The sequence below is a fragment of the Silurus aristotelis genome (assembly GCF_946808225.1).
Source record: "Silurus aristotelis genome assembly, chromosome: 16".
Taxonomy (NCBI): Eukaryota; Metazoa; Chordata; class Actinopteri; order Siluriformes; family Siluridae; genus Silurus; species Silurus aristotelis.
The window spans coordinates 16,966,613-16,992,173 of record NC_139589.1 but is presented as its reverse complement, the minus strand read 5'-3'; the positions used below and the strand labels follow the sequence as shown (position 1 = coordinate 16,992,173).

Here is a 25,561-nt window from a genome sequence, read left to right as displayed (position 1 = left end):
CCTCATAGCCTGGGCCTTGGTGTTCTTTGGAATTACTTTAAATTTTCATGATTCTTGTCACTTCAGTTTGGAACAAGTCCTACAAACTGCTGCCTTTTTGACTGTGTGTGTGTGTGTGTGTGTGTGTGTGTGTGTGTGAGCGTGCGCGCTTAGGAACAGACGGAAAGGCTTTTTTTCTTTACCCCCCCTGCGAGTTTTTGACAATCTTTTGGCTTGAGACCTGCGTGTGCTTCCAAAACACACACACACACGCACGCACGCCCGGACAGAGTGAAAGCGCGAGCGAGCGTTCTCAAGAAAGGAGCAGTAGGATGCGCACCGTGTGTGATTGTCGTGCGGGTTCCACGTTTTATTCTTATACTTTTAGAAGTGTTTTATCACACTGTAAAGAATCTGAACACGCTTTTGGCATTCTTTTTGTGGGAAGTTGGGACTTGGAACGGACTGGTGCGGAATACATTCGGTGAGACCGGCGGAACGCTCGTAAGTCGCTCGCGCGCAATGCTGTTGACTTGCACAGGCTTTGTGGTGTGGTGTGTTGTGGTAATGAGGTCCAGGTGTGTGTCCGTGAGGAGGTGAAGTGTAAATCCTGACTGTCTAGTGCTTCAAAATGTGCTCACACTGCTTATAATGGGAACTAATTCAAACTTAGGTTTGTAGCTGAATTTAGGAAATCCTTCTAAAGTTGAGCGTGAAGAGCAAATCACAGTTAAAAGTGGCTGTGAAATAGTGGAAACTATTCATATATTGTAAGAACACGTGAGCTGTGGGGAGTTTATTAATATGGCCAATAAAGCATACAGCATTGAATGCCCAAGTGGTTTATGCGTAATGAATAGAAAATGCAGGGTAAGATCAGGATGGATTCAGGTATATTGGGGCAGGAGTTAACCAGAGACAATATAAGGCAGCAGATTTTCTGGTATAATTCACTAAAGGTCATATTATACATGATGATATATGAAATCTTTTTCAATCACATGTAGATAATCAGCATTTTAAGGATTTCAATAATGTAACTTCTATTAGTGTATTTTGTTTTATTAATGGCTGTCCTGATCTTGGTATACCAGCCCTAGCTGATGATGCCTTTCTTGGAGGTAATCAGGGTTGCCAGATCTGTGTTAGCACATACTTTCCGAATGTTTTTACCAAGATACTAAAAAGTTCTTATATGATTGCATATTTTTGTAACATTATTGCAGTGCACACCAGGCCAAATTCTGCTGGGGAAAAAACCCTTAAACTCTGGAGCTTTTTCCACACAAAAATAACCCATAATGTTTCCCACAATGCACTACATTTGGCAGAAACCCAGTCCATACACCTGAGAACACCGTCCTCAAAGTAAAACATGATGATGGTATCATCATACTGTGAGAATGCATTCGTTTAATTGCAATTGTAAAACTAACAAAAAATCAGTTCCAGTGTACAAGCGACGTGATACAGAACACTTTCTTTTCCAACTAGGCCACTGTTTGTGTAGCCAAAACCACCATGGGGGATTTAAAAAAAAAGTTTTGATGTGCTAGACTGTCCCAATGTGCTAGACTGTCCCAGTCAAAGTGTTCAGTCTGATTGAATCTGTGGCAAGATTTAAACTGTTGTTTGCCAACATTTTCTTTCAATTGTGACAGAGCTTTAAATCAGGAATGTACAAAAACATCAGGATTGAGATGTGAATAGCTGGTAGAGACACATCCTAAAAGATCTGTGGTGATCATATTCTTGAAGTTTGTTCTACCAAGTGTTGACCTAGGGGTTCAAATTTTATTCAACTAATAAATATTTAGCAAATACAAAGCAAATTGTAAAAATCCTAGTTAAATCTTTTTCGTTTTAGCATTACTAAATTACAACAGTGGAAATGGCTTTAAATTAGTACATGTTACATCACAGATTCCAAAGGCTTATCTTACATTAACCCAAGCCCAAGAGGATCCACATTTATATTTACTATAAAAGACTGTACTTTGAATTCAGTGTCTAACACATGGCTAATGCTTTCAATAATTTCTGGTATTCAGACTTAACAAATTCATTCAAATAGAATGTGTGTAAAATGCTTTGTGTCTTTGCTATGTGATTTTTAGCCAGACATGTCTGATGATACATTAATGGCAACCGTACCCTTTATCCAGGGCGACTTACAAAAGTGCTTTGAAGTCTTTCAACAAATACATTCTGACAATCTTTGTTGGGATGCATGCACACTTGTACACAACATGCAATTTTAACATGTGGGGTGATAAAATGTGTGGCCTCATTACTAAACTGTTTGTTCTTGTACTTTTATAATTATCACCTAAGGCATACATAAGGCATACAACCTCGGATCAACAACATTTACACACATTCTGCTGGACGTAACGTTCAAATTAAGAAGCAAAACATAAAAGCCTTCAGATTGTCTCATAAATTTCATGAGGTTTCATTTAAAAACACATAACGCACACACACACACACACACACACACACACACACACACACACACACACACACACACACACACACACACACACACACACAAACACACACACACACAGTTTCACTTTCACAGACATGGATGGTGTGGATGAAATGTTTTGTGGATTCTAATATGTACCATATGTCCAAGGACACTTCCTACATTAACCCTCCTGTTATATTCATTTCTCAGGAACAGTAATAATGTTCCTGGGTAAATCTGACCTGGCGCATGGTTAATTATCCCAAAGTTTTAAAAACCAAAAGATCTCAATAAACCATTGTTTATATCTCATTATTAACTCATTTACTAACCATTTCAATCAATATTTAGTGCATTCTCACAGACCATGGCTCAATGATGATAATTCACTTGTTTTTCATAAAAAAAATGGATGTTAAAAACTTTTTTTCTTTATGTACATTGAAAACCTACATTTAAAATACAATAGTTTTTACGTGACATTGTTTTTTTATTTATTATTATTATTATTATTATATATATTTTTTTTATTCTTTTTATTTTGTGATGATAAATGAACATGAGAAAACCTCTTCTGTTCAGAGTCAATTTGACCCACTTGACTTAAAATCAAGAAATATGAGTCATGTAAACTTTAAATAAACACTGTTCAACAAACAGCAATAAACAACAACAAAATAACAGATTAGCAATATGTGTGTATGTGTGTCTGTGAGTCTTCACAGCACACAAGTGACATAACACTGCAACGTTTAGAAACAGAAATACACAAAAATTAATAGGTGAAAATAAAAAGGGGGAACAAGGTGCATATGTGTGCATCTACACAGCGCATGTGGGACATGTCATCACAGTGTGCTTTGTGCAAATGAATTTTGCACATTTCACACTGATCATGCTCGTCTTGACATCATCAGATGGCTTGCAGACCTGGCACCTCTTTCTCTTCCTTTTTCCACCAGCAGCAACCTAGAAAGAATGGCCGATGGTTACTATGTTGTTTTGCAGATCCCAAAACACACACACACGCTCACCTTACGCACTGGTGTAGTAGGTGAAGTCTTGACTCCTGTCGCTCAAGGAAGACGCACCTCTTGTACAGCTTTGATGAGTTCCACTCAGGAAAGATCTCTGACCAAATGACAAATGCGTTGTAGGCTGATACATCAGTTATATTGTAAAAGATCATTCACTTGGTGCTGTAGGACCCAGTGACTTTATTCAAGTTGTCCACTCCTCCTTTGGTGGCATTGTAGTTTAAGATAATTTTTGGTTTCTGGTCCTCTCTTGTGTTGATTTCAGCATTTTTGTGCACAGTGCTCATGAACACACCCTTTTTGGGCCAGTAAGACACTAGTGCTGTGGTGTCTGTGAAGACAAACATGGAAGACCGAGTAGCCCTGTTCTTGGTTACCAGCAGTTTAGCAGGGAGTTCAGCCCTGTTCTTTCGGAGCCGTTCCGACCATCGTGAGCTTTTTATTTAGCAGCTCCTGAACCAAGTTGTAGCTTGTGAAAAAATGGTCACAGGTTATGTTGTGTCCCCTGAGACTATGTGCCATGACAAGCATAGCCCTTGTACACTGATTCCTCTCTGGGGCTCTTCCAACCGGCATTCCAGAGTCAACCTGCATGTTTAATGCATAGCTGGTGTTTACATCACATGCTGCCAAATTTAGCTGGTTTTCAAGGCATTTATTGCCTAACCAGGCAGCGACCTCTGAATGTTGGTCGATTGTTTCTTGATTTTTAAATAACTCGATAACTCTGGAGAAAATATGAAAAGTCTCCAGAGACATTGTGGCATGAAATATAACCCTGCCTGTCTCAGTATTCCACAGACTGGCTGTTGATTCATCCCTTGATTTATAGACCCCAGCCAGGATGAAAATCCCTAAGTATGCATGTAAATGCATTTTATCTAGCTCCTTCCACTCCCAAAACATGGCTTCCTTCTAGATTAGTCATTTTGAGCATAATTCTCTGTATTGAGTTTGGCATGATCAGCTCAAAAGCTGACTTAATATCTGTCACACAAGCCACTGCCATTCTAGTGGGCCCTGGTACTGTCTTTATGTTTTCTGCAGACTTTTTTTAAACCTGATACATATTTGGGGATTAAAACCCACTGTATTTCACAAATTTGAATTTGTGAAAGGAATATGAATAGCAGTTTCTTTATTTGACTCATAATTAGAATAATCAGACTGTACCTCAAAATGGTCATTCATCTTCAGACACATCCTCCTCTATTTCACTGTCATGATCAAAAATGAGCTCCAGAGCCTCCAGACCTGTCACACATTTACTTCTGCTGCTCATTTTGTAAAGCTCTAACAAAGAGTATATAATATGTAGCTGCAATGTGTAATGTTGGAAGTACTTCTATTTAGAGAATCTTTATATATCTCTTTATAATCTCCCCTGCCAAGCGTCCACTCAATGTGGGTGGAGTTTGCCCATGAAAACAGAAAAGGTTTCCAGAAAAAGGGGATAGGGGGCAGGGGTGAAATATGTCTCATAGTTGCAAAGAAACAAATAGTATTTGACACTTCTGACCCCTTTAAACTTCCTTTTTGACTGCTGGGTCAAATTGACCCGAACAGTATTAATGTAATATAAACATGGAGGTGGGGGTTGCAAATATTTGAAATGTATTATTTTCAATTTATATGTTGATTACACTAATTCAGCCAGGCAGAAAAAAATTTAACTAAACGTAACTTAAAACTACATTCAAGAATGTTGAGAAGAATGCAACCTTCAGGTAGTCAATTTAATTAAATTTTATATGTATAAAAGTGGTTCTACTTTAGCAGCTATAGCTGGAAGGCTGGGAGGATTATTTTTATTCATGCACACCGTGATAGACCTTATTTTATGAAACATGTATAAGGGATAATTTAAGTTCTTGTTTTTATAATAAAGCTCAAATCTGACACTTGTTAAAGGTTTATTTACTGTGAATTGGTCTTTTTTTCTGTTCTGAAATGTGACTCTAAATATAATCACATGGCACAAATTACTGAACATAAATTAATAATCAATCAAATGAAATAAAATTCACAAATTATTAGACTTAATTTTCATGTTGTGGGTTGCTTTAGTGACACATCTGCAGTTTATAACCAATTTTAGCCAGCTATATTATATAATATATTACATACTGTGTATATATATTTTTTTCTGATAACCGAAGCCAGAATATTTCATATGTGAAAGAGAAATAAATACTTTTATCTGTTTGCATGTATGTGCAATTATATTAAATTGTATCAGCATAAAAGTCACTGTGTAAATACTTGTGCTAGCTAGCAAAATAAACAGCAAAATACATCAATGTTCAGCCCTCATATATATTTTACATAATGAAATGTAACATAAAATCTCTCTCTCTCTCTCTCTCTCTCTCTCTCTCTCTCTCTCTCTCTCTCTCTCTCTCTCTCTCTCTCTCTCTCATTGACTCTCACTGTCTCATTGACTCTCACTCACTCTAGATAGCAGTGACACTTGGAAAAAGGACCTCTTCAGGCTAGAGACACCACAGATCAAAAGAGAGGCAGAGGGTGTTTGAGAGAACCACAGTGCCAGTGTGTGTGAAAAAGGGGGAGGGATGTATGGCACATTCATACTCTCTTCTTTTCTTTTCTCCCTCCATGCAAGTTGCACTCCACAGTTCCACGTTCATCATGGGTATCCAGCATTTCTAATTATTATAAAGTTTGTGTGTGTTAATTCAAACACTGAATAATAATAATAATAATAATAATAATAATAATAATAATAATAATAATAATAATAACGATTATAATAACAATTATATTAATAATACATATTAATTGATATTAATTAATATTGATATTGATATTTCCCCCCTGCGAGGGAAATATCAAGGTCCGTGACGTCGGAGTGACGTGGGGCCGCCTTCCCGTGGGCTCACCACCTGCAGGAGGGACCGTAAGGGACGGTGCTGTGAGGATTGGGCAGCAGTCGAAGGCGGGGGCCTGCTTAGACTGCTGCCCCCGCGACCCGAATTACGGATAAGCGGGAGAAAATGAATGAATGAATGAATGAATATTAATAATACTATAAATATTATAATTATTATTATCATCGTCATTATTATGATCATTTTTATTATTTTTATTATTCTTATTATTCTTATTATTCTTTTTTTTTTTATTGCAGGAAAACACACTTTTCTGTGTTTGGCATGTTTTTTTTTTTAAGTTGCTAAGTTGAAATGACCATTCTTTATACAGACTTAAAGATGCTTCCTGTCTTCATCACATGTTTTGTTGCCTAATACAATTGTCTGCTCAGCATGCATGATGACACAATGATTTCAGTAACACAAAGTATACTTTGGTTAAGTAGTTACAGACCTTGCATTCCTGTTACAAGTGGCGTAATAAACAAATGCCCAGGACTTGATTACATTGCTTTCACCACTCATTAAATTTTCCTTATTACCCTGTTGACCTTGTGTATGTTCTGACCATTTGCTAACTCTTGCCTCACTTGAATTATTGCCATGTGCATTTTTCTATATTTGTGTTGGCCTTTTGTGCATGGTGTTTTTTTGTTTTGTTTGATGACTGTGGTTTTGGATAAAGTTTAAATAAATCACCCAAATCAATGTAATCTCCCAGCCGACACATTTGTAACGCTAACTTTCCAGCCTTCATAACAGACTTCCTCCGGTTCCTCTGGCTAAGATTGTGGTGTGATTTTGTAGAGTAGAAAAATGTAGGAAAACTGAAGGCTTGCATTTGTTAGTGCTGTAGTCAGAATGTTTAGGACTGAGCTATGTTGTACTATAGATGCTGTCTTTTCGTTTCTATTTCTAAGACTCACTGAAATTTTGGATCAGGAGAAAATTATATTTCCATGTACTGTTTTAAATGTGCTGTTCTAAAAGAGTCACATAGCATTATGCTTTCGGCGGAATTCTTATTTTCCAGGTGGTGGCTATAATTGAAGTTTAACCTACACAGTTTTTTTTTAACTGAAAGACTGTAAATTTATGCTGTCATTTATATTTTATTCGATTTGTGTTAAATCCTACAAAAGCTGAATTTACTGATCTTCTTGAGCTCACTAGATACTCTAAAAAGCCAAAGATCTGTGAACACTATAAACCTTTGCATTCCGATTAGTGGATGAGGTCAGGGCTCTGCGCAGGTCACTGGAGTTCAGTTCGGTTCAGTTGGATTGTGTTTGTATGGTGCTTATCAGTGGACATTATCACAAATTAGCTTTTATTGGAAATAAATACATAAAATTTGAAATAAATACATTTGTTTCTTTAACTTTATTCCCATAAGTCTATCCCTAGTAAGCAAAACAGACGTGGGAAAAATTATCTGAGGAGGAAACATTGAGAGGAACCAGACTCAAAAGGAAACCTTCATCATCTGGATATATAACCAAATAGTCATTCATTATAGCTTCATCATTGTTGTGGTTATTAATTGTTTAATGATGGAGACTTGAGCGCAAAACTGTTGGTAGCTATTGTAATTCTAAGCCGTTGTAGAAGAGCTGTTCACATCAATTATATAATAATGAAGTGGTATTCTTCCACACTTCATGGAGCTTTCTTTGTGCATAGAGGTGTTGTGATGCTGAAACATGTTTAAACCCTTTAATTTCGGCCAAGCACTTTAAACTTTACATTTGAGAAGATCTACAACCGGGTGTGGTGGTCAGGTATCTGCAAACCTCTGGCCGTATTGTGTGTCTTATTAAGCAAACTGTGTATTTCACATTAGAAGATTTGAGCTGAATAATATTAAAAGGGGGATAGGGTAAGGATAGCACTGTGCATCTTTAGGTATGCTGATACATTATCAACTAAAGTGACTAAAGAAATGTCACACAGCACTTTAAACAATAACTTTAAAAACTGTATGACAACACCAATGATCAAAAAGTTGCATGTGGGTGGTGTTGAGCGAGATTAATGTACCACAAATGGTTTGGATAATAGATAATTTGTATGTTTTTTGTTGTGTTTTTTTTACTATGCGTGTGTCTCCTGCAGGAGGAGAGTGTGTGCTGGGAAAGCTGACAGAGTAGTTTCCAGCACAGAGTCCTTCCTCCAGCCTGTACACAAGCCCTACCTCACCATGTGTCCAAACCAGCGTGTCTGTAGCACATACAAGTAAGAATACAAAAAAACACTGGTATTGATTGTCAGTTAGTCTCTGGTTGTGAGTATGTGTGTATAGTAAATATAAAGAATAACCAAATGATGTGATTGTGTGTGTAAAATCTCTCCTGCTCTGCATGCAAGGTTGGTGCTTTTTGGTGCACTCTGTAAGTGTGTCTAATACATGTGTTTCAGGACGGTGTATAAAGTCTCCTACAGACAGGTGAGCCGGTTAGAGATGAGCTCCCACGTTTACTCACAATGTTGTCCAGGATGGCGACGTGTCCACTCACTTAACTGTGATCAGGGTAAAACACCCACACAGACACTCTGAATGTGTTGTCCACATGCAGATCTCTGTCTCTCTCAGTCTCCATTGGCTTTTCTGTTACTATGCTTTGTTTTTAATGAAACTCCAAAATTGAGTATATCAAGTATATTATTGAGTATATATTAGGTTCATATTGCATATGTTGAAGTAGCTTGAGATTTCAAAATACAGTGGAACCATGACACTCGCGACCTCAATAGTTGTCGACTTTTCATTTGGAACTGGACCAAGAGAAGCCGCGAGTGGCTTGAAAGTCCGTAGTAACATTTCAAAACGTTTGTACTAATAAATTACGTAAAAAAAACAATTGTTAAAAAACTATTTTATTATTGTATTATTCATTTAAAATAGTAGTAAATAAAACATTTATGACAAGTAATAAAATTTTTGAGAGTCAAAACCTCGCCATTTTTGTGTTACTCGTGAGGGCCATCGAACATAACCCTCGCAAGTATCGAGGCTGCACTGTACATATTCAAGTCAAAATCTTTATTTTTTTGACATTGCATATTAAATTAAAAACACTGGTCTTCATCATTGAAACTACAGTTTAAAAAAGTTAGAAATGTACAGTTTTGAGGGAAACCATTCAGATGTAAAGAAAGTTGCAATAGAGTAAAATTTATACATGCTATAATGTATCACTATGGTGCAAAAGAACTGAAACACACCTGCTACACACTAATGCAGTGACTTTTTTGTCTCAACCTGTCAGACATAAAAATCTGCTATTTTTATCTTATAAAATGTGTGCATGTGAATAAGTGTTGTCTCTGTTTGTATGTTTCTGTAGCTGTATGTGTGCAGGCATGTCTTAATGGTGGATCCTGCACAAGGCCAAATCACTGTGCATGTCCCACTGGCTGGACAGGACGTTACTGCCAGACAGGTGCCCGAATTCACACATAAACACAGAATACACAAAATATTTTTTGATTATAATGTTAGCAAGAAAAATTACTCCTCTTTCTATTTCTTCCTCATACTTTCTAATTTCTCGTCTATTACAATTCAATACCAGAATTCATTTGTCACAGATGTATTTTGGATTATATTTACATTTTGGAGACAGTGTGAATTTATACAAAGTACATATAAATTCTGTAAGACCCTGAAAGACTAGAGATTAATGTTGGTTTGTAAAAAAAGTGGTGTAAGTTTTAAAATTAAATGAAACTTCAATTAAAACTTAAGTGGATACATGTTTAATACAAAGTAGAAATAGAAACACAACCAACATATAAGATTCATGAGTTGAATACTCTTATTTTACCCACTAGTTAGTTTATTAGTTAGTTCTTTCTTTCTTTCTTTCTTGCTTTCTTTCTTTCTTTCTTTCTTTCTTTCTTTCTTTCTTTCTTTCTTTCTTTCTTTCTTTCTTTACAATTTACATTTTTGTTTGTATGTTTGGCACATACATTTTAATTAAAATTGTAAAATACACTCCCAAACACACCATGATGACATAAGTATTTTATATTTAACTATGAAATAATACTCATGCTGGTGCTACATGCACACACACACACACACACACACACACACACACACACACACACACACACACACACATGCACACGCATACAGCTGGAAGCAATCAGATATGATTGAGTGTATAAAATCCTTAAAAGTACAATATAACAATCAGTTAAATCTAAGAGTATATGTCAAAATGAGGAATTCATTGTAATGTTCTCTCTCTCTCTTTCTCTCTCTCTCTTTTTCTCTCTCTCTCTCTCTCTCTCTCTCTTCTCTCTCTCTCTCTCTCTCTCTCTCTCTCTCTCTCTCTCTCTCTCTCTCTCTCACACACACACTTTGTGTGCTAGATGTGGATGAGTGTAAGGTGGCACATGGCTGCAGTCAACAGTGCATGAACTCTGCAGGAAGTTATCAGTGTGTGTGCGCTGACGGATTCCGTCTGGCTGAAGACAGACGATCTTGTTTAAGCCTTTGTCCTCTTCCTCTTCCTCCTCATCCAACTGTAGCTACTCAGCCCAAAGTAGACAACCACTTACCCACAAATAACAATAGAGGTGAGAAATTCATTTCAGGAGATGACAACACTGAACACTTTTTGTTGTCATTTGTAAATTAAATATCGACTCTGTGAGTGACTACAGGTGTGGGCTAGGAATCCCTTTCACTAAAACCTGTAATTTTAACCCGAACTGCCCAGTTTCCCCATTTTAGCCTCAAGCTTAGAAACGATTTGCTAAAAGCTTCTTTGGTGACTGCTCATGTAGTGTGAGCAATTCATCAATGTGTCACCAAGGAGATACCTTCAAGCATGTTTGATATTTGATATGTGGCGAATCATGCAGTGTGAGTACTTGTGCAGTGCTAAGAAACTGCCAATGAGAATCTAAACCTTGTTTTTTTTTTTTTTTAGAGTAGACAATCCCCACACCCACATTTTCTCCCCCAATCCTTTTTTTATATTTATCACTTATTTCTCTATAGTGACAAAGGCACATGATAGATAACACTCGTGTGTTATTTCCAATAAAAGCAAGATTTGGTGATCAAACATGCTTCAGCAGGCATATGTCTAGTTGAAGGATGTGTGTGGACTTTGTGCATTCATATAGTGTGCACAACCTAATGTCCACCAAATAGATTATCACAAGTGATTCAATTCAATTCAATAAATTTTTATTTGTAAAGCGCTTTTAACAATGAAGCTTTACACAGATAATGTGGTGATAAAAATGAACAGGAATGTTCTTTATAAGTGTAAGTCTGTCCCTAATAAGCAAGCCGGTGGCGACTGTGGCAAGGAAAAACTCCCCAAGATGGCATAAGGAAGAAACCTTGAGAGGAACCAGATTCAAGAGGGAACCCATCCTCATCTGGGTGGCACCAAATGTCCATTTATTACAGATAAATGATGTTGCGGGGTGCAGTAATGGTGATCAGAATTAAGCTGTAGTCCTGAGTCAGTGTAACAGACTGTTGACATTAACTATAATTCAAATCCATCCTCAAAGCTCCTATTCCTAATCCGTAATTTCATGGAACCCCAGGCCATTGATGAGAAACATCCCCAGCTGCACAGAGTGGCCTCGAATCGAAGAGGAAACCATCCAGAGGCAGGCCAGGATAAAGTGGGCAGATCTGAGGAGGGGAGAGGGTCAGGAACAGTGGTTACTGGAACCTCAGAAGCATGTTTAACTTGACAGACAGAGAGAGAGAGAGAGAGAGAGAGAGAGAGAGAGAGAGAGAGAGAGAGAGAGAGAGAGAGAGAGAGAGAGAGAGAGAGAGAGGAGGGGATGCAGAGAAGGATATGGATTATTATGTGTCCTTATTGTTGTATAAAAGGACACTGTACAGTTGGGGACTCTGGCAAGACTCGCTATAACAGCATAACTAAAAGAGAGAACCTGAAGGTAACACAGACATGAGGGATCTCTGGGATAAGAGACGACCCTCCACACCACCATCAACAAACCTGAGTGAACAATCAGGTGATCAGGGTTGGTCAGATGTGAATAGAGTTTGTACACCAGCCATTTCCACTCACCAATTAGAACTAGGTGAGCACACAGCAATCACACCCAGGTGCATGCTAAAACCACTGATCCGAGACTGCGTTAGCAAGGTGCTCTTGATCCACTTGATCCAGACTTGTAGTCTAACCACATTTTTATGACCCAGAATTGACTCAACTGCACAGAACTGAACCAAATATGTTGTGTATTTTGGAATTTTAGCAATTTTGTTTTATGCTAACCACTAAACTGACCCCCTGAGGTGCAGTCTGTGTCTGGGTTGAATGACATTTCATTCCACTGTATGCAAGCCATACAGTGTATAGGAATGACCTACTTGACAGAGTGTAATGCTGGGGATTATTGAGGTGCTTTAGATATTTGGACTGCAGAACGAAAGGAAATACAGGATATGTAAAAAAATTTTTAAGTAAGTTATTTATGTTTATATATATAAAATGATTAATCTTAAATAACAGAATACTAAATCATTTATTTTATACAAAATTTACAGCATTAAGCTCAATCATACAGTGAATGAACCCAGATTTTAAAGGCAATAAACTGAAGAAAGGATTTTGGATATCATGACTTTTTGTGAATGTTGTGATGCACAGCTGACGGTTTTTCCATTGTAATGGATGGAGGGTTGTTGGCTAGTCATACGGTTCATTATTACTTTTGGTATGCGCTATGCCCTTGTCAACTCGTACCGTGAGTAATAGTGCACTGTGAATGGCAGTTACAACAAATGGACCAAACACACATTCCCAACAAACACTAACCCATGAACATACAGTAGCTTGGACCATATACTTAAAAAACCTAAAACACCTGGAACGTGAGAAAAGGATATCAGCAACATTGTGATCTTATTTTAAACTGGTTTCAGACACTGAAAGACAAAGAAAGTGACTTAAAATAACTATTTAAAAAATCATAATTTCACAATTTCTGATTTATCTCAGCTGTTAAAAAAACTGAAACACTACACTACAGTACACTAGTTATAAAATGAGCTAAAAAAAAAAAAAAAAGCTACAATAAACCTACACCATAGCAAAGTGGAAAAATATAGAGAAGATTAATTTACCTCTTTGTAAATTCAGAAAAGGCTTTTAAAATGCTTTAAACTTGTTTGTGTCTAACTGTGCATTTGGACTGACCAAGAACTGTGCTGTAGAACCTGCCTACAAGTCTATAGTAGGGTCTGGATTAATAATAAAGGTTTATACAGTGCTGAAATATTTAAACCTATATACCTACCAGGAGTAAAAGGTAAAATAGTAATGAATAGTTCATTCTTTATGCCTGAGCATCAGTACCCTGCTAAAAATAATAGCAATCCTCAAATAATTTAGTTTTAATGTTTATAATAGAAATTTTATTGGTTTTAATGGAATATGTAATTGTCCTTGTGGGTCGCTACTGGATTCTTATTGTCTTCTATTGATAATGTTATATCTTGTAGATACTATTAAGAACTAGAAGAACACCTTTGGCAACACTTTTGGTATCTACTGGGCACCAGAAGAGACCATTAGGACAAATTAACCTTTTTTTTACTTACTTTTTACTCTTTGGTCATTGTTCAGTCTTATAATGCACCACCCTACAGGATATCACACACTTTCAGATTAGTCTAACAAATGTTTTACTTGTCTAATGATTCCATCTGTCAGAAACTGGGATCCCACAAATATCTTGTAAACAAACGTATAAAAAGGTCCTTTTAAAAAAGCATTGCAGATGATAGCATGTACTTTTTGGACATGTCGTTGCAACATAAACATGTTAAATATTAGGAAAATGGGAAAGCCATGACTGGACTTTGAGTGGTTAAGGGTGATCCATGAAGTAAATATTTAGAACCAGTTCACCACTGCTTACTACAGAAGATAACATCATGAAAGACAAAACCAAACAATAGAAAGACACAAACTGGAAGCGAGAAAAAGTAACTGCTTTTTTTATCCATTGCATGAAATTCCAGTCTCTATTTTTCTATTTTTACTCAAAACCCAGTTTTGGTTTGACAACAACCCATTTATTCCAGATCATTTAAACATTCTCTCTCTGTCTCTCTTCCCCTGTACACATTCTTATCCTCACTTACTTGCATAACCCTAATAACACACACATCTGGGACAAATTGTCGAGATATGATTGTGATATATGGGTATGCAAGAAGCCAAGTCAAATCTAACTGGTACATGTGTGTGTGAATGTGTGCAGTATGTAACGGCCTGGCTCTTATTCAGGCCTCGATCAGAACCCAAGCAGTGTAGCCCAGGAGACTCTGATTATTTTGGAGTTTATCCAGTCAGATATATGCTACTGGGATTAAATTCTTCTTTTGATATTTAGAGATTTGTGTAACATTGTGTGTGTATGTGTGCTGCCTAATTTGGAAAGCACTTTTAACATTCCTTGGTTAGAGTCATCTATATAAGGAGGGCTACAGTGACTTTCTTTGGCTTATGATGAAAACCACTGCAGATCTTGAAAACGTTAACTTGACTAATATAGGAAAACAGATAGAGAGACAGATGGTCAGACAGAAACAGTTCAATATTTTGCACCAGTTTTAAAGAGTTCAGTTGTTAAATACACACTGTGCATTAAGAAAGTATTCAGACCTCTTAATCCTTATTTACTTTTTGTTATGTTCAGTCTTATGCTTAAATACTTTATGTTTTTTCCCCATAAATTTACGTTCCATACACCAAAATGACATCAGCAAAAAGATCTGGGGAATTTTAATTAAGAATTATGAGGGGTCAGTATGCTCATGGGATTTTTCAATACAGCAGAATTCTTTTGTAGTCTTCCCCAGATCCATGGCAGGTACTTTGACTTCTTGGTTGATTACATTGGGGCTACATGGCTTACAAGTTTTTAGACCTTACATATGACATTTCTCACTTTCTGGTATTCCTCATACCATCTAAGGGAGTTGATCCTTGCCACAGTCACCCCAGGCTTGCACATCGGAGATAAATACACATACATTTCGAATATAACTTTATTTTGTTCTATAATTCTTGTATTCTGTGAAGTTGCATCAAGACACTGTCCATTGTGAAAACCACTGTAGAAATAAAATTGACTCGAATTATTTTAAAATAGACAGGTGTATGTTTTTTCAACAAAATTTTCAAACAAAATAAACAAAATGTTCTACTTATCAGTAATGATCAATATATAAGAAATTCTCAAAGATGATTGAGAAAAATGAGATGCACCTGTGCACAATTTAGCTAAGGGCCTGAATACTTATGCCATTGTGATTAATTATCACAAAATCTCTTCTTATTTTGTCTTTATGACACATTATAAAAAGATTTTGCATAATCCTACAATATGGAAAATATGAAAAATAATAAAGGGGCCTAAATAAATCTTTTTATAGTGTGGAAAATAAAATCTTAAATTAAGAAATCTACAAAGAAAAATACTTTTTTTAATGCATTAAAATGTTTAGATTCTAAAATGTATTTATATTAATAAAGTAGAATGGCACAGGAAAAAAGTGTTTAATGTGAAAAGTAAAACCAGTACGCCAAACTGGTGTACTTTGAAGTTCCTTCCAAGTGGTCCTTGGCTGCTCTTCTGGCTAACCTTTTGACTCTCTGATTAGATATCATGTAAGGAGCTCCTGGTTGATGGACAAGGGATGTTTCATCCACTTGTGCATAATTGCCCTAATATTGTTTGCAGGAACATTTAAAAGTTTTAAAAACAATTGGTAACCTGTGCAGTTGTTGTTTAGGAGAACCATCTTGTTGTGAAAGTGAGAACTCTTTGCCTACACATCTTGACATGTTTGTATATTCAGAGATGCATAAATCGGTTTTTACGTATCAAAATATACTAGGCGAGCTGATTCAAATTTGAACAGGTATTAGGTACAGTAGAACTACTTAATGTAATCAGTTGCTGTCTTGCCAGTGATGTACTGCTTTTTCTTATCATATTCAATACTTTTTAAATCAATGTTTGGTCAAAGCCTAATTGCTGCATTGTAACTGCACTGTATCTGTCTGTCTATCTGTTTCCCATTTCACATTTAATTCCTATTTGCTGTTATAATAACATCCACTCTTTTAGGAAGTCGTTCCACTAGATTTTGGAGTGTGCTTGTGGAAATTTGTGACTCAGTGATCAGTGGTGCTGGGTTATTGACCGGAAAGTTCAGGGGTTCAAGCCAAGTATTGCCAAACTGCCAAACTTGTGCCCTTGAGCCAGATGTGACCCTGTGCTCTTGCCCCAACTTCCAAGCCAGCTGGCATATGTGAAGAAAGAATTTCACTGTGCTGTAATGTATATGTGACAAACAAAAGGCTTTTCTATTCTATAGCAGGTTATATAAGATCTTCCTCTCCAACCTATGAAAACCATATCTTCATGGAGTTCATTCTGGAACAAGTTTGTAGTTCAATGTGAAGGGAAAATTGAATGCTGTCACCTCCAAAGACATTCTATTTGGAAATCTATTAATAAGGTTGTGTGCCTTCAGCGTTGTGTTAACAGTTTGGGGAAGAATCACAAATAGCTGAAAAAGTCAGGCTTTCCAATACTTTTGTTCATATATTATGCACTGTTGTTAAACTCATAGTTCAGCAGTGATCAAATGGTTAACATAGAAATCACGACCAGGATCATGGCACTCTGCCAATTTATAAAATATATAAGATGGATTTCAGTCTTGTTGGGATTGGCATATGCTGTTAAAAGTTTCAAAGTGCTTATTTGAAAGTGGTGTGCTGGGACTCATGAATGTAATTGTATGTGTGTGTTTGAAGGTGAAGCTGTGGAACTGGTGGCAAATGTTACTGAAGAAGTCCAGATCCTCAGAAACAGAGTAGAGCTGCTGGAACAGGTAATCCCCGAATTAGCTGCATACACAACCCAGTCTCAAGGCATTTTCATGAAATGTAATCTATTGATTAATGTTCATAGACACGAAATTCCCTCTTTTTTCGTGTCACTGAGGACGACTTTCTATGTAATGTATTTCAGTAAGAAGTACTTTTGGTGCCTTCACCAAAGTTTTCTTACTGCCACTGGATGCCACAGATGCTGTATTTTTTTTTTCTCGTTTGTTATAGATTTTTTAATCTTTAAGCACTTTAAATCAACATTAAAGCAGGAAATTTGTGGCTTTATATTCGTTAAAATACTCGCTATAAACCATTGTCTTTGGTTCCTTTCAGTCAATATATAGTAAATATGGTTAATTAAGGAGACTGCATTAATTAGAGACACACACATTTATTACAGTACAACCCTAACCCTAACCCTTACCCTAACCCTAACCCTAAACGTATATTTTCTGCCTTACTCATTGATCAACCTCAAACGATCCTCAGCCTCCTTTGCTATGGAAATGGAGCCAGACAAAGGCAGTCATGCTGAGTGACAAGAAAAAAAGAGGGAAATTCGTGTCCATGAACAAATAAATCAATAGATAAAAATTTGTGACAATATCACAAATTACGTGAGAATGTGTTGGCATACACTATGTAACATTTGCACTATGCATTTTTATCTAGTTAAAGTATTCAATAAATCGTAATAGCCAATCCACATTTTTGGGAGGGTGGGTCAGGCGATGGGTAGCAGGAAACTGTAAAACCTGGAGAAAACATAGCACAAGGCGTACATAGAAAATTCTGCTCAGATAGCACTGAGCTGAGGAAGGTACGAATGGAAAGGTTACCAAGATGAAAAACCCAGGGGACACAGGGAGAACATGCAAAACTCCTTATAGATTGTATTGATACACCTCAGAAAGATTTTTCCTGACAAAGTTTGGAGAGTTTATATAAATAACTATGTAGATTATTTTAGCAATAAAATTTTTCACAAAAATAAAAAACATGGTTGAAAATAATTATCTTGTCTTTCTCCTTGAAGAAATTGGAGATGGTTCTTGCTCCATTTTCCACTCTCTTTCCCCCAGAAGAGGATGTGGCCAGCAGAAATGGCTTCCTGTTAGACAGGACTGAGTTCCTGTCAGACCAAAACAACTTCCTGTCACACTCACTGCGGCAGTTGGACAGAATTGACTCTCTGAGTGAGCAGGTCAGCTTCCTGGAGGAGCGTCTTGGAACATGTGAGTGTGTGTTATGCTACACATAAAGCTCGGTGGAATCTACATATGTTTGTCATCAGTCAGCAATAGCTGATCAGCATTGAACCTTTTTTTATATATGAAGTGGATGGGTGTAATCTTGTGGAAGCTTCACACCACAGACTGCTCCTCCCTCATGACTTTAATGCAAATGATGTATTTGTGCATCAAAATCTGGATTTATTGTCTTACTGAGCAGGCTGATGATGTGATTAAAAATAGGTCTGGTACATTATTAAAACTGGTCGATATAGTTCTCTGTATCGCTACTTTAAAAAAAAACAATTTTGTAACATTGTAACATTGTGCTGAACCTGGATTATCTTGTAGTAGGTGAGACAGAATTCAAGGCTAGATATTATATGAATCTCACAAATGGGAAGTGCAGTTTTTGTTGAATCTGAGCTAATCAGCAAACAAACAAAACAAAAAAAGTGTTGCGTCATGTAGGTCATACAGACTGCACTCTCTGTTTGCTCTACAAAAGGTGTCATTTAAGTTATTTTATAAATTACTATAATATTTTTATTTTCGTTGGAAATTAGTTTTTAGTTTATTGTAGTTTCTTTATCATTATTAAAATAAAGAAAAGAAAATGTGCTGGACAGTAACAAAGTAAAATTAAAATACATTTAAAGGCAAATATTTTTGTACTTTTACTCAAGTAAAAGTTTAAAGGAATTACTTTTCCTTTTCCTGGAGTAATATTTCACAGAGTATATCTCTACTTTAACTTAAGTTCATGGCTTGTGTACTTTGGCCACCACTGTCAACTGTAGCCTATAGTTTCTCTATTTGAGAAAGTCATTTCTCCTTTCAGACTCATGAAATTGCCAGAAGTTCCACCAGGTGTCAGGAGTTAAATAAAGTTAGGTTCAGGAAATGGAAATATCCATTTATTTTCCTGATTTATATTTTTCATTTACAGTATGAATTAAAAAAATTATAATAATAAACCGCAGCATTGTAAGAGTAGTGCTTTGCAAGCACTAGTAATAAATACATTTTCCCCAGGAGCTTTGTCGTATTTAGTGTTTTTAATATTTAAAATGAATAAGTTACAAATTCATATAATACCATTGTGTAACACCCTAGAGAGAGAGAGAGAGAGAGAGAGAGAGAGAGAGAGAGAGAGAGAGAGAGAGTGTGTGTGTGTGTGTGTGTGTGTGTGTGTGTGTGTGTTTGTGTGTGTGTGTGTGTGTGTGTGTGTGTGTGTGTGTGTGTGTGTGTGTGTGTGTGTGTGTGTCCAAGTCCTCGGATATCTATTCTGTTCATTAGAACACGAAACAACAACAAATCCTGAAGAATTCTCAAGACTGTTCTCAACTGCTTGTCAACTGCTTGTTGTTGATGGCCTCTGTCTACATATCTCTGTCCAGTGACATACAACATACATATCATCTACAACAGAGATATCATGAAGGATGGGTGCATGTCTATACAATATTTATAACATTTAGAAGGAAAAAAGAAACTTGCCTTGTTTTGGTTATTTATTCATATCTTTCATTCTCTGACTCTGAATGTTTGCTACTTGATATTGACCTGGTAATGATCTGAAAACCAATACAATAATACAGTAAATGTTTTGCTGCGATAATAAGTTTTTGCCCTAAGAGTATGCAGAATTTAATTAGAACAGTATTCTTTATTAAGCAAAACAAAGTAGAATACTATATTTATAATCATATGTAATTATATATCAGATTTAACTGATATTTAGTGTAAATATGTTTAACTTCATTCAGTTTCATTCACCATTTAGCAGAAACCTGTTTGTTTTTCATTTAAGAGGCAAACTGATAAAACTTTCCACATGAGTATATTTTTCAGAAAGACCTGCTTGTGGTTTGGATGATTGCTATGTATAGTGTGATGGGGTTTAGTAAGTTAGATTAACTTTTTGATTTCAGTTTTCTGCTTTGCCACAAACAGTAGTGTTCAGTATATTATACAGACTCGCATATGATTTTTGTCTGTTATTACAAACTAAAAGCCTGTCGTAAAAAGCATATTTGTCCATTCATTATAGAGTACACACTTTGTTTTAGAAACAACATATTTATTTGATACAATAAAGTTTTTATTTCAATAGCTCTTTTAATTGTGAACATTGTCACAATGCAGCTTTACAGGAACAAATAGGTTACAAAGATACATTTTATAAACCTAATGCTACGTAGGGGCTCTTTTTGCTCCCAAAACAGCCTCATTTCTTTGTGACATTGATATTGTAAATATTCCTTTGCATCATGCAGTAGTTTCAGTTATTTCAAGTGCACTACCATGTTGTAGTCATCCCAAAGGTATTCTGGATTTAGATCTGGTCACTGGGAAAACCATTGAAAAACACAGAAACCATGTACAGGGGTCCATGAATGCATGGTGTTGGTGCCAAATTCTGATCTGCATTCTGTTTTTGGCTGGTAGATGTTTTGCTTAAAAAATCCCATGAGATCAGTAGTAATAGAAAAACTCAGTCGAGCCAGTCATGCCAAGGTCAAAAAAGTTGGTGGATTGAAGTACTCTAAATGTTTATTTCTCTATATATTTATCTGTATAAAAATATAGTTTTATGTATTTATGTATATTTTATGTAAATATATATACTTTTTATGCCCACAGTGACAAACTGCATCTTTTCAGTGAAGCGTGATTTCATCCTGTTCGGCTTGTTCATTTCATATTCTGTGAAGATTTATAAACATTTCATATTTTTCAGCAAAACTTTTTGGAAGCTTTTTAGAAGTGCTGTATCAGAATGTATCAGGGTTGCAGTCCTCACTATATATCGTGAGAACAATATATATTGTCCTGTCCTTAATGTTCCTGTATTTGTGTGTAGATGTTTTATTTTTCACATCATGGTGATTATTTTCTAACTTTTCTATATTTCAGGCTCTTGCCAAGAAAATTAGACAACAAAACAAGGCACACCTGCAACTGAACACACCCTGCCTTCAACTTTGTGAGAAACAACAGTAAAACAGACCAAAAATCGGCAATTCCTCGCCCATCAACCCCGTCTTCAAATACATTATATGATAAAGAATATGTGGACACACACACACACACACACACACACACACACACACACACACACACACACACACACACACACACACACACTATATGGACAAAAGTATTGGGACACCTGACCTTTCCTGCCATATGTGGTTCTTCTTCAAACTGTTACCACGAAGCTGGAGGCACACAATGTATTGGATGTCTTTGGATGCACTATAATAAAATGTTGCGTTCACTTAAACTTGGAAACCCAAACCTGTTCCAGCATGGCAATGCCCCTGTGCACAACGTGAGCTCCTTGAAGATCTGGTTTACATGCTTTGGAGAGAAAGATCTTGAGTGGCCTGCTATAGAGTTCTGATCTCATCCCTACTGAACACCTTTGGGATGAATTGGAATGCTGACTGCACCCCAGGCCTCCTCACCTACATCAGTACCTGCCTTTACTAACAGCCGTGTGGCTGATGAACACAAATATCCATACACACATTTCAGAATCTAAATTCAAAATAGTGGAACAGCTTCCCAGAAGAGTGAAGGAAATTATAAGTGTAATTTGGGACTAAATGTGGAATGTGATGCTCAAAAATAATATACCATACTTATGACCAGGTGTATGCAAATTTTTGGCAGAATAGTGTACCTGTATGAGCTTGCTGAAGATCCAAGTCAACAATAGCAATATATACTCTATAGGCTTTCTACAAGATCTTGGTGTGTTGCTGTGGGAAATGTGCTTATTCCCTCAAAAAAAAAAAAAAAAAAGCATTTGCAAGGTTAGGCACTCATTTTGGCAACGAGGCTTGGCTTGCAATCAGTGTTCTAATTCATCTCGAAGGTATGCAGTGGGGATGTCAGATCTCTGTCCAGGCCACTAGAGTTCCTCCTAACCACACTATTCAAACCATGTCTTTATTTACCTGGTTTGTACACAGGAGCACAGTCATACTGGAACAGCAAAAAGTCTCCCCTGTTTTCAATCAATAAAATGGTTTTTGTATGCTGTAGCATTAAATTAGTTTTCACTCAAACTAAAGGGCCTAAACCAAACCCTGGAAAACAGCCCCAGATCATCAGTCTATCAGACATTGCTATAGGCACTAATGAAGATACTGAAGCAATATGTATAATTTAAGAGAATGCATTTCCATGGCTCCAGAGTCTAATGCCTGTGTGCATTAAACCTCCCCAGCCAACAGCAGACATATACATAATGATTTTATGATTGTGTAGGTGTTTGGCCATGAAAACCTTTTTATGAAGCTCCCAATGCTCAGTTCATGTGCTAATGTTGCTTACAGAGGCAGATTAGAATCCTGTGTGCTTGGTCTACCATTTAACGGTGGAACTAATGTTTCTCATTGCAGGGCAGCTCTACCAGGGTAGAAATTACATGAACTGATAAAGTCACTGAGCTCTTCAGTACAACCCATTATACTGTTCTGGTATAACAGGTTTTGATGTTTATCTATTAAGATTGCATGGAAATGGTTATAATTCTATGCACCTGAACTACATTTTTTTTATTTTTTTGTTAAATAGCGTTTTGCTAAAATCGGTTAATCATCAAGCTTGCACAGTTATTAATTTAATTCTGTGACAAATTTGGTGAACTTATTTAGAGCCGGCATTATAGTCAGATCAGACAGTCAATCAACACCTGATCATTCAGAATTGAGAAACAAACATTGTGGTGATATAAAAGATGCTGTTGTTTTTAAATTGCAAAACGGCTTGCCAATTGCCAATACAAAATACTTAGGATTCAATACCCGTGCACTTGTTTTGGCAATTCTGTCTAATGTGGAATGAATTTTGTTTCCATCAATTTAATATTTCTTAGATTAGAATTAAGAAATGTGAATGATTGTAGACATCAATAATGGCATGCTTATTCATTTATTAGTGTATTCCCTTATTACATTTTATGCTATAGCCATCTGTAATAAAGTCATTTTTGTAATAAAAAAAAATGAAGTACTGGTGTGTCAATTGTTTCTATGCAATTGTTTAGATTTAAAGGCATAAATGCAGTGCAATGCAATGAAATTCAAAAAAAGAAGTCGACTCCCATATAAGAAAAAAAATGGCTTGAATTTACTTTTGTTTATTAATCCAAGCTATTTTACACAAACTCTGTCCAGATCCACTGCACCTTTGTGTATAATTATAATGAAATCAGGTTCTACAATGGACTCTCACACTTTTTTTTTGTAATACTTTCATCAAATCACACCAGAGAGTGAAGATTGAGGTTGGGGGGGTGGCAACATCAATTAAAAACTACCATCATTTTTTTTTTACCCATGAATAGCTATGGTGACATGAAGGGAAACAAATTACAAAAATGTACATTCCAGACGAATCTAAATCGCTTAACATTAAACATGCTTGAATGCAACTTTTATTTATGAATATATAGTTATTTTTAACCATTTTCGATCGATAATGGTATTGAATTGATTTAAGTCCCAATTACTGTGGATTCTGAATCATTTTCCTCGTTAAAACACATTTTTCTTCTGAACATTAAATACAATGACTCGTGTACATGTTATATAGAGCACTGAGAATATACTCGATTTTATAAAAAGCATGCATCAGGTTTAAATAAGGATACCCTTCATATGACTCAGAGTGGTGGATGACATTCAGTTGGGTAGTTTTTGGTCATTCTGAATGGTTATCTTTCTAGTAGGTATGGTAAATATTGACCACATTGCCATACATGTATTTTCCCTGTTCTCTTAAATATGTGTATTTCGCTTGTGTATTTTCTGTTACTGCAAAAAATAAAAATTAACAAAAGCATGTATCATAAGTAAAGCATCGGCAGTCGTTTCCTCTCTGATTGAAATATACATTATGCTTTGTAATCCAGAGGTACAAGCCAATTTGAAAGTGTACACTATATGGCCAAAAGTACACTCAGCTAACAGCTTATTAGGTACAGAATGCCTCAACCATGAAATAATCTGATCAGGCATTCACATTGCAGCTGTGCAATGAATAAAACGTGTCAGCATTGGGCAAAATAGGCCAGCAATTTTGAGAAAAAAAATGCAATCTTAGTGATGTAGTATGATTGTTGGAGATTTGAATATTTCGAAGCTGAACTCCTGGAATTTTCAGGCACAGTAGTCTATAAAATTTACTTAGGATAGTAAGTAATAAGTTCTGAATATACAAACATCTTGTTATCGAACGTCAATGGATAATGACAAGCAGTACGTTTATGTCAGACACCCTTATCGAGACCGACATTTATATCATTTATACAACTGAGCAGCTATGGGTTTAAGGGCCTTCCTCAGGGGCCCAGGAGTGGTAGCTTGGTATGGCTGGGTAACTCAGCAGTAACTCAGATAACCACTCTGTACACCTATATATAGTAAGCAAAAAAGCATCTCAGAATGCCTGTCAAACTTTGAGGTAGACTGTCTACAAAAAACAGAAAGAAAGAAAGAAAGAAAGAAAGAAAGAAAGAAAGAAAGAAAGAAAGAAAGAAAGAAAGAAAGAAAGAAAGAAAGAAAGAAAGAAAGAAAGAAAGAAAGAAAGAAAGAAAGAAAGAAAGAAAGAAAGAAAGAAAGAAAGACCACATCAGGTTCCATTTGCTATTTTGCCAAGCTGAGGAAAAATGCTGAAGACTGGAAAACTGTGTTCTGGTCTGCAGAATTTCTATTTTTGCTGAGGCACACAGATAGGTGTAGGTTCAGGTGGAGGCACACAGACAGGTCGGGTCAAGGTTTGGTGCCAAAGGCCATATCAACCCAACCTGCCTTGTGTCACTAGTCCAGGCTGGTGGAGGTGGAAAACGGTGTGGGGATGCTTTGCAATCATCGCTTTAATATCACAGATTTTTGTATTGTTGTTAACCATGTGCATCCATTCATACTATAGTTTACCCAGACGTCTTTAAAAAATCTTGTGCAACACAGGCCACAAAGAATAAAGGCTGTCACCTGTCCATTACATG

General features: G+C 36.4%; 1 protein-coding gene across 1 annotated transcript; it reads left to right on the top strand.

Annotated features, from left to right (window-relative positions):
- The first annotated feature begins 250 nt into the window (after positions 1-250).
- egfl7 (EGF-like-domain, multiple 7) lies at positions 251-23,565 on the top strand. The gene is made up of 9 exons (XM_083565269.1): positions 251-483; positions 5,947-6,142; positions 8,496-8,615; positions 8,799-8,911; positions 9,728-9,823; positions 10,761-10,967; positions 17,228-17,304; positions 18,342-18,540; positions 21,457-23,565. The coding sequence occupies exons 2-9, from the start codon at positions 6,063-6,065 to the stop codon at positions 21,474-21,476; spliced, it is 912 nt and encodes a 303-aa protein (XP_083421395.1). The 5' UTR covers positions 251-483; positions 5,947-6,062; the 3' UTR covers positions 21,477-23,565.
- The last annotated feature ends 1,996 nt before the right edge of the window (positions 23,566-25,561 follow it).